Here is a 14978-nt window from a genome sequence, read left to right on the forward strand (position 1 = left end):
TTAAATCTCTTTTTGCCTATCCATGATTACATCAATTTGTGTAATGATTAATTATTATGTATTTTTAGCCGTATGCGTTTGTGGGCTTACACGTAACATCTATATTAGATCATGTTTTAACCCCGTGAAGTCGTGGGTTATAAATGAGTATAGCCATTTTGGATTCAGATGTACAACTTTTAACTTTAACAAAGATATTGATTTTGTTTGTTTTTTATTTAGTGTTATGCACGAATTATGTGAGTAGAGTCGTGTCACCTGCAAGCAGCTTCCCTACCCACTGGGGTTTTTTTTCCCCCCCTCCCCGCTCTTTTTAGGGGGTTCGTTACGGTCAGCAAATACGCCCCACATCGTATCGATAGCGATTCAGATCACCTCCCCAAGCCTGCCTAACCTAATTGTATGTGAGCAACATATTCACCGCGGCATGCTGATCCGCGATTACTAGCGATTCCAACTTCATGTTTATGTCATCAACATAAATAACTTATTAAAAATATATTTTTTAAAATCATGTATGATAAAATACCCGCGAATGCGCCGGTTATAAACTAGTTAAAAGTGATAAGAAAACAACATGAACCGTAAGTTGGAAAACCTGAAAAAACTGAATTATAAAGAAAGAAATATAAAAAATATATATTAAATGAAGTTCAGTTACAGTCCCTCCAGGTTCAGCTATTTGCACCTTCAGTCCCAACTGCACCTCCAGCTTTCATTCTTTTCTACAACTTGAACCCTGCAAATAACTTAACCCAGAAAATATTAACATTTTAATATACACAAAAACCCTTAGCCCAATAACTGATTACAAAAGGGAAATTTGCAAGATCCCACAATTTGAAACCCTAACTTTGATTTCACCAACGATTCCAGCCACAATCTTACGCTACGATCGTATTTCATTCTATCAACCCTAAATCGTTCGTTCCTGACTCCTCTACACTGATGGAATTCGCGACACGTTACAGGTACGCTCCTTCAATTTGTTATAAACCTTTAATCGATTTCACAAAACATAAAGCTTTTTTTTTTTTTTTTTCTTTCTTTTTTTCTATAGAAAGAGTTTCCGGTTCAATTTCAGTTAGTTAATTGATGGAGGTTTTTATTGATTGATTGATTTAAGCAGGTTGGATGGAGCAAACCTTAAACGAATCGCAGCGATTGATGATGATGATTCAAAGAAATTAACCCTTAACAAAAAACCTAGAAAAGGTGCATTTTCATTTCAATTGTTTTATTGTTATTAATTAATTAATTATTATTATTATTTATTATTATATTATATTATTTATGATCATGATTATGAAATTATGATCATGATTATGAAATTATAATCATAATTATGATTATGATTATGTTTGTGAAATTAATAATTATTATAATTATAATTATTATTATTATAATCATAATTATTACGGAGTATTTTTTTATCTCTGCTTGTTCTCCTTCAGTTAATTAAAATTAATTAATACCTATTGATTAAGAATCTATCACTTTTCTAGCAGAAAACAAGCAGGGTAAACAAACACTAGTAACGACTGATGTTGATTTGAAGTTGTGATGTGGTCCAGCGGTTGGTGGCCTGCCTCCTTTAGGGGAGGTCAGGAGTTCGACCCCCGTTGGCTACATATTAAAAAAACACAATTTCATCCCTGCCATGAAGTATCCACTCATGGCACTTTTCCCATATCGTTTGGGGGGTAAAGGGGAGAGGGGTTTTACTTGGCCGTGCTCTTGGATCGGTTTCAAGGTTTCCTCCCGGACAGTGATGGGGGCGGGGTTATTATCGTTGCATCGGCATAGTCGAAACGGGAGATGATCGCAACAGGTGGTTTAGTCTCCCTCGGGTGATCCCAATCGCTGTTAAAAAAAAACGACTGATGTTGATTTATGTAATCTTGCCTTATTAGGTACTTATTTTTCTCTCTTATTCTTCTTCAATTAATAAAATTAATCTCAATAATTAAATATATTCCTATTATTATCAACAACTTGTTGATTCATTGTAGCCAAAGAAATCAATTATGCTGAGTATTAGACAAATATAATTGTATAAGGCTATGTTATTGCTATAGTGTAGGGATATATTATGTAATTGTTACTCCTATATAATGGAGGCTTATGTACTGATAATAAACACACAGAACATACAAGTTCAATTCAATATCTCTCTTCCTCTATTATATCATTTAATATGGTATCAAGAGCTGTAAAGGCCTAAGTCCGGCAACAATTCCGGCAGCCACTATTCCGGTCACAAAACCGGCAGCTACTATTCCGGCAAAAAAAAAAAAAACTGACCTTTAAAACTTAAAGTATGCTCTGTGAATGCAGCGTTGTTGGAACGTTCACATCAGAAACAAGTTTTTCAGGTCATAACAACTAAATCCGCTCAACCCACAAAATCACCGTCACTCAAAGCACTAATCAACCAAGACTAACACTAGATGCGGAATTAATCTCCGAACACATGCAAACAAATTTCAGCCCAAACCCATAATACACGCGCCACCACGTGCCGCCACAGGTGCCGAAACTTTTCGAATTCCTTTTTCGATCTGTACCGATCCAAGAAAAATTAGGAAAAACCGTCTACACCATTCACTTCGGAATCAAATTCTGAAAATTTCAAATTTTCTGGTCACTATTCACCACCGCCGGCTGCCACTATTCACCGACGGATCCACTATTCACCGCCGGTTTTCTTCTTTTTGGTTTCATTTTTTTTCTTGAAAGAGAGTAAAATGGAAGGAGTAGGTGAACTGCTTTGCTTTTTATTCTCTGCCCACCACTAACCCCACTACTATTATTATATATTTTATTTTTATTTATTTTCTTTTCAGCAAAAAAAAAAAAAGAACGAAAAAAAAACAAAAAAAAAAAATTCGAAAAAAAAAAAAATATATATTGTTACTGTATATCTACTGTATCTTTTTCTATATTTCTGAAAATGGCACTACTAGCTACCTTTACTACAACAGAGAAAGCCGCACACAACTCTCACAAATTTGGTTTCACCTTATCTCCCACGAACTATGGTTACTGGAAAACAATGGTTCAACCGTTCTTCGTCACCAACAAATTGTTTGACTATATTGATGGCACAATCCCTTGTCCACCTAAAAATGTCCCATCCTCGGTCCAATCACCAGAAAAAGATGAAGAAACACAGTCTCAACCACAAAACCCCAATTACATTAATTGGGTCTCTAATGATGCTCATATACGAATGCTCCTCATTTCTACCATATCCGAAGCATCATTTCAACATGTTCAAGGACTAACGTCTCGTGATCTATGGTTGTCCCTTGAGCGTGCCTACGCTCCTCACACTTCCTCTCGGGAATACACTTTGAAAACCCAACTTCTCAGACTACAGATGAAGCCAGATGAAACAACCGCAAAATACCTAACTAGGACTCAAGAATACGATGTTGCGCTCGCTAACATAGGCGAAAAAAATGAAAGAAAAAGATCTGGTGATGCTAGTTATATCAGGACTACGAGAGGAATATAACGGTTTAAAATCAAGCCTTCTGGGCCGCGAAAAGCCCCCTACCTTTGTAGACCTTCATGGCCTACTATCAGACCACGACTACATGATCAAGAAATCTGTACCCGACATTCCTTCAGCTCAAGCATTCACGACTAGCACACAAAGTCGCAATTCAACAGCTCCTAATAATTTCTTGCCCGCTTCACAAACAGATCAACTTCAAGCCATACAACTGCTTTTATCTCAACTTGGACTCCAAGCTCAACCTGCTCATACACCGGCTGCACAAGCCATGTACACTAACCGATCTAGCAATAACCGTGGTCGTGGACGTGACTACAGACGTGGACGAGGCAACTTCAACAACAGAAATCAAGCAGGTAATCGAAATTCCTTTAACTGGGCTTCTAATCAAAACACAGTTTTTGGCACATGCAACAGGTGTGGAATTGGGCACATCCCATCTCAATGCCCTAATCGTAACACTGCTACTATGAGACGACAGTCACCTTCAGCCAACTTTACAGACTATCGCTCACAAGCGTCAACCTCTTGGATCCCAGACACAGGCTCTAGTCACCATGTTACTCCAGACCAATCCAACTTTGGCAACTCCGAGGTCTACTACGGTGAGGACAATCTTCATGTTGGCAATGGTAAGGGTTTACCCATTCTTCACGTTGGTTCCTCACAATTTTCGTCTCCAAATAAAACCTTTTCCCTTAAAGACATACTTCATGTTCCTGAAATCAAACATAAACTACTTTCTGTACAAAAGTTTTGTCTTGATAACAATGTGTATTTTGAATTTCACTCAACTTTCTTTGCCGTGAAGGACAAGATTACACACAATACCCTCCTCACGGGCCCAAGTAATGGTGGTCTTTACTCCTTCCATCTTCCACAGTCTTCACCTGTTCACAAAGTAGCATTCTCCACTACCCGTGCATCTTCAATTATCTGGCATCAAAGACTCGGACATCCACATCCACAACTTTTGAAGTCCATGTTATCTAAATACCAGTTGCCTTTACAAAATAAGTATACAACTACCTTTTGTGATTCTTGTAATGTTGGAAAATCCTCTAAACTACATCTATTACCATCTACTTATAAAAGTTCGCACATTTTGGATTTAGTCTTTTGTGATGTATGGGGACCCGCGCCTGTTACCTCCTTTGATGGTCACAAATACTTTTTGCTGTGTGTTGATCACTTTTCACGATTTATGTGGTTTTTCCCATTAAAACTCAAATCTGATGTTTACGCCACCTTTAAGCATTTTGTGGCAATGGTTGAACGACAATTTCAGACCAAACTCAAATCTGTCCAAACTGATTGGGGAGGTGAATTTAGAAATCTCTCTCAATTCTTTTCTCCATTAGGCATCAATCACCGCCTTTCCTGTCCTCATACAAGTGAACAAAATGGTTTGGTTGAAAGACGACATCGACATGTTGTTGAAACCGGTCTTACTTTACTCGCTCAATCACATGTACCACAACGTTTTTGGCATTTTGCTTTTGGCACTGCAGTATATCTTATCAATCGAATGTCATCCAGAACAAACTCAACAACCTCACCCTTTGAACATGTGTTCAAACATAAACCTGATTTTTCATTTCTTCGGGTTTTTGGGTGCCAATGCTACCCCCATCTTCGTTCATACAATAATCACAAAATGGATTTTCGATCAACACCGTGTGTATTTCTTGGTTACAGTACCGCGCATCATGGCTATCGATGTTTCGACCCCAAATCGGATCATATTTATGTAGCCCGTCATGTTCGCTTCAATGAACAATCCTTTCCTTTTAAACAATCTGATACAACCAATCCTACACATCCAGCAAATCCCTACATCTCTAAATATCCACATCCATCCTCACAACCTAAAGATTCATCTTCCACAGCTCCTAAGACTCGGTGTGTCCAACCAGAACCAAAAAATACCACCACTCCACCGCTTGGACACGGCACGATCAAGCCACCTATCATTCACACATATCATCGTCGCTCAAAACCCTCCTCATCACCACCTCAGCAAAGTCACAACCAGCTACCTCATACTACTAATACGACCCCTTCCATCAACACTGAGCCACCTCCTCGTTCTCGACCAGCCAATCTTCGCCCCAATCCTAAACAAATCTACCAACATAATGCCACCTCCTATCATACAAGAGGTCCCTTGTCTGAAACAGAATCGCAGAACTTTACCATTGCTAACAAGGATCCTCAATGGCGTAAAGCCATGACCGAAGAGTATTCAGCGTTGGTGCGAAATGGTACTTGGCCACTAGTACCCCGTGTTCCAAATTCAAATGTGGTTGATTGCAAGTGGGTATACAAATTAAAACGGGATCAAACAGGGGCAGTACAACGCTACAAAGCACGTTTAGTTGCCAAAGGGTTTCGACAACAACCAGGCATCGACTATCAGGAAACATTTAGCCCAGTTGTAAAATCAACAACTATTCGTGTTGTTCTCTCTTTGGCCGTGTCTCAGAAATGGTCACTCAGGCAACTTGATGTACAAAATGCCTTTTTACATGGTGATCTGCAGGAAACTGTTTATCTACAACAACCACCGGGATTTGTCAATTCAGCTAAACCAAATCATGTGTGCCTCCTTCACAAAGCCTTATATGGATTAAAGCAAGCACCTAGAGCATGGTTTCATCGACTCTCTACGGCACTTCAATCTCTTGGATTTCATGGATCAAAAACGGATACTTCCCTATTTATCTACTCTAATGGGAACACTCTTCTATACATGCTTGTGTATGTTGATGATATTATTTTAACAGGGAACGATGCAAAGGAAATAGATAGGGTGGTACTAAGTCTTAGCCGCTCATTTGCTGTTAAAGATATGGGTAACTTGTCTTATTTTTTGGGGATTGAAGTCACAAGGAATGGTCACGACATGATTCTATCACAACGCAAATACATCCATGAACTTTTGGAACGTGCTGACTTATCTAATGCTAAGCCAGTTTCATCTCCGATGACAACCAACGCAAACCTTGCTCTTGGTGATAGTGCCACATTTGACAACCCTGTTCAATATCGTCAAATTGTAGGTGCTCTTCAGTACGTTACATTGTCTCGACCGGACATCACTTTCGCGGTCAACAAAGTCTGTCAGTATATGCATTGTCCCACGATAAATCATTGGTCAGCAGTTAAACGAATTCTCCGTTACTTACAGGGTACTGCCAATTATGGGTTACGTTTTATTCACGACTCCGGAACAGTGCTTCATGCCTACACTGATTCAACATACAACTCGCTGATTAGCTTCTCTGATGCTGATTGGGCAGGTTGTCCGGATGACCGTCGATCCACGGGAGGATATGCAATATATCTAGGTTCAAATCTAGTATCATGGTCTGCACGAAAACAAAAGACTGTCTCTCGATCCTCAACAGAATCTGAATACAAGGCCCTAGCTGACACAGTTGCGGAACTAACATGGCTTCAAGATCTATTACGTGAACTTCGTGTTCCTGTTAAATCGGTTCCTACCTTATGGTGTGATAACCTTGGTGCTACGTATCTTTCAGCTAACCCAATCTTTCATGCACGTACAAAACATGTAGAAGTTGATTTTCACTTTGTTCGAGAAAGAGTTGCTCAACAAAAACTTTCAGTTCAGTTCATAACTACTGATGATCAGATTGCAGATATCTTCACCAAGCCGCTGTCCTCACCTAGATTTCACCTGTTACGATCCAAGCTACATGTCGTTTCCCGCCCTTAGCTTGCGGGGGAATATTAGACAAATATAATTGTATAAGGCTATGTTATTGCTATAGTGTAGGGATATATTATGTAATTGTTACTCCTATATAATGGAGTCTTATGTACTGATAATAAACACACAGAACATACAAGTTCAATTCAATATCTCTCTTCCTCTATTATATCATTTAATACTGAGTTATTGAAGGTGTCATTCGATGACTATAAAAATCTACCTGATAAACTACGGTGAGTTTTACTATACTATTACTGTACTTTTTATGGTTACTATTTTAATTTACATTACATATACTTAATAAAAACCCTGCATGCCTGTCTGTCTGTCTAATTGTGTTATCTATATTGTAGACTACAATGGCTAACATCACTTTTTCTTATAAGAAAACCGTGAGAATTCTTTTTACTTATCTATCTGTCAGTTATAATTTTGTTTCCAGTTTTATCTAATTCTACTTTCTCTTATATATTTCTGATCATACTTTTTTTTTTTTTTTTAGTTTATTGATTTCATTGTAGTTGTAATTCCCACTTATTTGTAGTAAGGGATGCGGAGTCAGAGGCAAGTTTAAGTAGGTATTACGCGATGCGTAAGTTTATGGACCTTGACGAGATTTTCAAGAGCTTGCTTGAAGAATCGGAGGTTTCGGATGGAGAAGAGGTTTCGGATGGAGAAGACCTTAAACTAATAGCAGCGATTGATGATGATTCAAAGAAACTAAAAAAACCTAGGGTGCATTTATTTCTATTGTTTTCTAACTTCTTGTTCTTCTTCAATTTAATTACTTAATTAGTTTATTAACAACTTGATTGATTGTAGCAGGAATCACTAAGGTGATTATTGAATGTTTGGACGGGTCGTATCCCATTGAAGCCAAGCTCATTTGCAAGGAGTCTAGAGTGGCCAAACATTTTTATGACTTTGATTGTTACGACATACGCATCAAAAGCAAAATCGAAACCATTAAGAAGGTTGAACAGTTCTGTATGATACGTGAGGGACGTGGGGATGATCTCATCAATTTCGAATTTTACCAAAGCTATCAGAACTGTACTGTTGATCTTATCACTGTACACCTCTCTCTCTCTCTCTCTCTCTCTCTCTCTCTCTCTCTCTCTCTCCTTCTTCTTCTTCTTCTTTTTCAATTTATGCATATTAGAATTTTTGTTTGATATATAAGGTTCGGAATCAACCATAATCATATATCATACTACTATATATAATTACAATAAAGACAAAATTGCTGAAATAGTCCCTGTGGTTTGTACCAAAATGCTAGTTTCGTCCCTGTGCTTTTTTTGATGGATTTGGTCCCGGTAGTTTGTCAAAGTTGCTGATTTAGTCCCTCTGACTGACGGCCATCAAAAAAAGCCGTTAACTCCAGTCATGTGCTAGACATGTGAGGGTATTTTCGTTAGTTTATTTCATTTATTAGCAAAATTGCCGAAATGGTCCCTGTGGTTTGTACCAAAATTGCTGAAATGGTCCCTGTGGTTTCTTCAAAAATGCTGGTTTCATCCCTACATCAGTTCAGAGTTCATCTTCATCTTCATCCTTATTTTTCGTGTTCTTCATCGAAATTAGGCATATCTCATTTTGTGGATTAAACTTCAATATGAGCACGGATTCGAGTTCCTGAGCCTAAAACTAACCTTCTTCAATGTCCAGATCGAATCAATAACAACAATTCGAGTTTTTAAGCATTTTTGTTCGAAAATTGATTTTCGTGGGTTTTGATTCCGACATGTTTTAGTGAAATCTGAAAAAGTAGAAATGTTCACACTCAACTAGTGATCATTTCTTCAAAATTTCATAGGTTAATTCGATTATTTGATGGGTGTTTGATCACTTTTTTAGTTCGAAAAATATTGACCGAAATCGAGATGTTTAGATCGATTCTTTTCGTGTTTCGAAAAAATAAAAACGTAGATGTGTTAAATTTGGTCCAACGCATCTTTCTGCATAGCTTCGTGTGTTAATTTTGTGTTTTTGGGCACTTCCGCCATTCCTCCGCCATGAACCACCATAAAATTCACCGGTACCGTCGCCACCTCCATTGTAAATCTGTCACCGTCTGGAAGATACTTAGATTTGATTGTTTGTGTATGTAATTGTGCTCTAATATTGACATTTAGCCATACAAATTGGTGTTGGTTTTAGATTAACGAATTGGGGAAGACAAGATTTACTTTATGGTTGAGGAAAGGACTGCCTACATCTAACCTCCCCCATACTCCACTTTAGTGGAATTGGGTATTGTTGTTGGTTGGAGAAGATGAAGATTCAGCAAATTTGGTACAAACCACGGGGACCAATTCAGCAAATTTGGTACAAACCACAGGGACCATTTCAGCAATTTTGCTAATAAATGAAAGAAACTGACGAAAATACCCTCTGGCACATGACTGGAGTTAACGGCCTTTTTTGACGGCCGTCAGTTAGAGGGACTAAATTAGCAACTTTTACAAACCACCGGGAGTAAATCCATAAAAAAAAGCACAGAGACGAAACTAGCATTTTGGTACAAACCACAGGGACTATTTCAGCAATTTTGTCTACATTAAAAGAAATTTGTACTCTTTTTTTTTTTTTTAAACCCTTCTTCTCATATGTCTTAACATCCTTAAAACCTAGGGATTTATCTATCAAGATCTGAACACATCACTTTACCCCTTTTATTTCTGATTGCATTCTTGTTTAATAATTATTTTTTAATCAATATACTTTGTAATTTTCTGTTCACATTTCAGGCTGCTTTCGAATTGGAGATAAAAAGCCTCATTGACTTCATTTTGAAAGATGCTGATACCATTTTCAAAGAAATGGAAACTGAGAAGGCTTACAGAATCTTATCCGTGAATTTTGAGCATATTTCTTCTAATGTTGAAGTGATGAAAGGCGAGCTCAAGCTTTGCGAGTGGGCTTTTGAAGGCCTTTCGTAGGTAGGGCTTGTTGTTGCTGCTGCTGCTGCCGCCGCCGCTTTTGTCCTAGTTGCGATGATGGTAACACTAAAATATCGTATGTCCCCTTTTAATATTGTATGTCTTTTTCTAGTCCTTGCCTTTATTCCTTATCATCATCATGATTAAGTGCCATGAATTTGTTTACTTCCTTTTTTTTGTTTCTTTTCTTTTTCGAATACTGCCTTGTTTGATGAATGTAAAAAATAAAATGGTTTAGTTGTATTTTATTTGAGGAATGTTTAAAATTAAATGTTTTGGTGGTGTTTTTCATATTTATATTTATATTTATTTATTTTATTTATACACACCTGCCTGCCGGCGCCTGCCTCTGCTCGAGTAAACTGTATTTCTACCTATTTCTTCTTGTAAAAACGTGTCTACATTATCAAGTTGAGGTGATGGTTAGTTAGATCCTTTTCTAGAAATAAGAAACAACCACTCTTTAATTAGCTTCTTCCAATAGACGGACTTTAGTATGATTCTGTTTACTCTTGTAAAACGGTGCTATTTAAGACCCAGTCACCCAGCCATACTAAAGAATACCCATTTTGACTACTTGTTCGACTTGGAATTAACAAAGTTAGACCCCAATAAGTTTGAATCCTATGGTTGCCACTACCTCAAACAGTTGAGCCATCATTTTACTTCGGATAAAGTCATAGAAGCGTTGCCTTATTCGTCTTATCTTTCAAGTCCCAACTTCAGATAGGCAACCAAGATCTCGCCGCCTTTTCAACATTATCATTATTTTCCGCTCAACCTGTTGCATTTAGTTGTCAGATCAACATCTTTTGAGGGCTGGGCGGTCAAGTTAGCTATTTCTGGAGGTTATGGCTGCAGCTTAATAAGCTCTAAAAAGTGTTTGGGTAAGCCTAATTTGATGGACATATTGTGAAGGATTAAGCCAGTAAGCTTAAGCTTCATTTATATGGCTAATGGCTTATTTAGCTTATAAGCTTAACCCATAAATTACAAAAATGAGCTAATCCAAACACCCTGAACAACCTCTCTGGGATTAATTCATTTGACTAATATAACTATTAGTCTATGTTTTAGAAGGATTAAGATTAAGATTAAGATTAAAATAATGATTTGCGTGCTCATCTTTACTGCAACACAACAGAATTTCTCTTCTTTAAATAGAGAAACTCCAAATCTGTCTCTCATGCTTGTTTTCTGCTCGAAATACAAGTTTTAAAATCCTCCTGGGTCCAAATTTTCGAACCATCAAATCTCTAACCTAATGTAGAGATGACCCAAATTAACCTTGCTTTCATTTAGTTTAAGATTAAGAATTTGAAAATCTGTACATACCTATATGATCTGAGTCTTTGGCATTCCGATGTATTAAGAAGTGATGCAAATTGTTGCTATTTGCTTTCATTTCATTTAAATGTCATTTGTCATATGAGTGCTTATATTTGATGAATCTCATTGAACCACGGTTTCAAAAATACCTTCGTACTTGCCCGTGTTTCAATAGTAAAAGAAAACCATATAGAAATACCTGAGCATGTCTTTAATTTTTGTGTTTATCATATCTCCTAAGTTTTCAGTTATCATAACACCAAAAAATTTGTAAAACCTTAAGTTCTTACAACATCATCTCATGAAAAATATACAAATTCCACAGTAAACTTAATCTTAGGAAAATTCAAAAGATTAGCGATATGTCGATTACATATCCACAGCCATACGTTTGTACAACACAGCTGGTAACCTTGGTGTAGCAACAGCTTCTAGAGGAGTCCGCATGTACGTCACCAACCCAGGGTTTTCTGACATGTCAATTTCTTCAGGGCTCAACCCGTTAGCTGGAGCCCACGAGAAATGGTGTAAAAGGTGACCCAACATAGATGTCACCAAATTAATACCCAACTGTGCACCTGGGCAGACTCTTCTTCCAGCACCAAATGGCAATAACCGATAATCGTGTCCTTTCATGTCCACATCCTCTTCAAGGAACCGTTCTGGACGAAACTCTAGTGGATTTTTCCACGTGTCAGGATCTCGGGCCACAGCCCAAACGTTTACGTGCACGTTCGAGCCTTTAGGGATGTCAAATCCACCAACTTTGACGTTTGCGTTTGCCTTGTGTGGGAGCATGAGTGGGGTCGGAGGGTGCAACCGTAACGCCTCTTTTGCTACACATTGAAGATATGGTAGGTTAGAGAAGTCGGGCTCGGTGAGCACACGTTCGTATCCTATCACATCATCTAATTCCTCTTGGGCTTTTTGTTGCACCCTAGGGTTCTTGATAAGCTCGGCCATTGCCCATTCAACCGAAATTGCGGTTGTGTCCATTCCTGCTGTGATCATGTCCTGTTCATGCATCAAATACATATAAATTAGCCCTGCATACTTTAAACCAGTAATTAATTTAAGAGTACATCTGAAATTTTTCATAAATCCTTACCCAAAGTAGGCCGATAACGGTGTCATCACTAAGGTCATATTGCTTTTGAAGAGTGAGCAATGCATCAACAAAATGCTGCTTGGTTCCGCCACTTTTTAAACGAGCTGCGGTATGTTCTTCCATGATGGCTCTCGTTAAACGATCACGACGCTCGCCATGTTTAGCAAAGGCCTCTTCTTCAAGCGGGAAAAACCAACGGAGCCATGGAATGTGTTCTGCCATAGCTAACGATCCACCAAGTTTTAGCCCGTTTGCAACGATGGCCTTAAACTCGTTCCCTTGCTCGTCTATCACACCGTCAGAGTTCACAAACCGTTTCCCGAATGCAAGTCTTGTAATGTTGTTGAATGCTACTGCTCCCAGGTAACTTTTCACTAGCAAATTCTTGCCAACCTTATCTGTACAAACACAATTGTTGAAAAACAAAATTATAAAACTGTCAAAGTTTGTGAATTTGTGATTATTGTATACCATTTTGGCAACATTCTGAACGGGGCGGACATATGAAGGGTCAACCAGGGTCGGCTGCCTCTGACTATTCAGTGTATTTATGTGTAAAAGTTCTGACATTTTTGTATTCATATGTTAAAAGTCAACATTTTGACCCGGTTTCTTGTTTTTTTTTTTCAAATTCTTAACATTTCGCATAAGTCAAAAAAAATCTAGAACCACAACTGATTCTGAATGTTCAAGGCCTTAAAAATGAAATTGTCAATTCTCAAGAAGAAAGGGCAATATGATGGTCCTCAATCCTCATACAATATATTTTATAAAAAAAATATTATCACCCAATAAATTTTATCTTCTAATTATTTAATGTTATTTAAATTTTAAATATTACTTATTTTGTATATAAACTGATAAGAATATGTATTAAACCCATAGGTATCATATATATTTCTTTTTAATTATTTTATTTTCAACGTATTTAATAAGTACCTTATTAATGAAAGTATTCATAATATGTGTAAATTATTACTTTGGTCATGACTTTTTATTATTTATGAGTATTAACTTCTCTTTTTACTAACCAATATCAAATATCAATTTTACGGACGGTTATTAAGAACATAAAACAAACAATAGTACTTAACACACATCAATTATACAATTATACCCAATGATATCATATATTAATTCATACACCTGAACTAAGTAAAATAAATAAACGGGCACAACTATAAGCATGATTATAGTATAATTTTTCAGTTTAACACTTATTAACTGTTTTATAAGATTACTAACATTAATAATTTAATAATAAATAATAAAGATTATAAAAAGAACATGAACTCACCAGGATGTGTACAATCTTTGAATATAGATTCAACCATAGCAGTAACTTCATCTTCTCTAATAGGTCTAAGAGCTTCAAGTCTCTTTGGTGAAAACAATTCAAGTGTACAAACTTTTCTCACTTTCACATAATGTGGTCCATAATCAGCCCATATTAAATCCTGCCCATCTCGACTAAATTTCGCAGCTGATCTACTCCTATGTCGATCCGCTAATTGCTGATCCTTTTCCTTTAGCACTTGCTTAGCCAGTTCACTATTGGTTACAACCACGTTAAGAATTGACCCAAACCAAACGGATATAATTGGACCATATTGTTGAGCCCATTCAGCGTAGCAACGAAAACGTATGGGCTTGACGTCGTAGAGGTTACCGACTATCGGCCATGGGCGTGGGCCCGGCGGGAGGGTGAACCGGAGACGTTGATAGAGTGTGTAAAATAGCAAGATTATGGTGAAGGAGAGGGGGATGAGTAGGAGGGACATGGTGGGTGACATGTTAGATGAATTTCATGTGATAAATGTTATTTATAAAGAAACATGAAATATAAAGTTGTTAAAGAAATTGAAACTAGGAGTTGGTGAAGGGTGTTTTAGTAATTTTAGCTGAGAATTGGGTGAGGTTGGTGAAGGGTGTTTTGGTAAAGTGGTGTTGTTGATTGTTGAATAAGATATAATAATGTCAACTTTAATTAAGCCAATTTGAATGATAATGATGATAATTTGTTTTTCAGATTCTATTTTTTATTTATTTATATTGGTAATTACTAACACTATGAATGAGTAAATGAATGATTATATTGTACTACGTATTATATTACGAGTAATATTTATATTAATTTAATATATCATTATATCCTATATTTAAAAAAGTAAAATTGAATTCTAAACCATTGGACCCATTGTTATTAGAAACTGACAACAAAGGTATATATGATTATATGGGCTACTTTCTCACCAACCCATGACCTAACTTATGAAGTCCAAACACGCCTTTGATAGTGCGCAAGGGAATCAGAATGATCAATGGGTTAGTTTG

The 14978-nt window shown here is 37.1% G+C and overlaps 1 protein-coding gene and 1 long non-coding RNA gene across 3 annotated transcripts; one reads left to right on the top strand and one right to left on the bottom strand.

The window, feature by feature from the left end:
* Nucleotides 1-668: 668 nt before the first annotated feature.
* Nucleotides 669-10455, top strand: LOC139859726 (uncharacterized). 2 transcript variants are annotated; one of them, XR_011763177.1, is made up of 5 exons: nt 669-971; nt 1130-1215; nt 7784-7997; nt 8088-8315; nt 10016-10455. It is a non-coding gene; the product is annotated as an uncharacterized lncRNA (long non-coding RNA). The 2 variants fall into 2 exon arrangements; XR_011763178.1 differs by lacking the exons at nt 669-971; nt 1130-1215 and adding an exon at nt 7535-7654.
* Nucleotides 10456-11749: 1294 nt separating this feature from the next.
* LOC139859731 (cytochrome P450 98A2-like) lies at nt 11750-14436 on the bottom strand. The gene is made up of 3 exons (XM_071848506.1): nt 13942-14436; nt 12645-13042; nt 11750-12550 (listed from the first exon to the last, which is right to left on the bottom strand). The coding sequence occupies exons 1-3, from the start codon at nt 14423-14425 to the stop codon at nt 11906-11908; spliced, it is 1527 nt and encodes a 508-aa protein (XP_071704607.1). The 5' UTR covers nt 14426-14436; the 3' UTR covers nt 11750-11905.
* Between the last annotated feature and the right edge of the window lie 542 nt (nt 14437-14978).

Source organism: Rutidosis leptorrhynchoides, chromosome 1 (genome assembly GCF_046630445.1).
Source record: "Rutidosis leptorrhynchoides isolate AG116_Rl617_1_P2 chromosome 1, CSIRO_AGI_Rlap_v1, whole genome shotgun sequence".
NCBI lineage: Eukaryota > Viridiplantae > Streptophyta > Magnoliopsida > Asterales > Asteraceae > Rutidosis > Rutidosis leptorrhynchoides.

Excerpts from the sequence above, each read along its gene's own strand:
- LOC139859731 (XM_071848506.1), bottom strand. The coding sequence starts at position 14,425 with ATGTCCCTCCTACTCATCCCCCTCTCCTTCACCATAATCTTGCTATTT. Across the intron at positions 13,043-13,941 it reads CAAAGATTGTACACATCCTG|ATAAGGTTGGCAAGAATTTG; the intron begins GTGAGTTCATGT and ends GTGTTTGTACAG. Across the intron at positions 12,551-12,644 it reads CCGTTATCGGCCTACTTTGG|GACATGATCACAGCAGGAAT; the intron begins GTAAGGATTTAT and ends ATGCATGAACAG.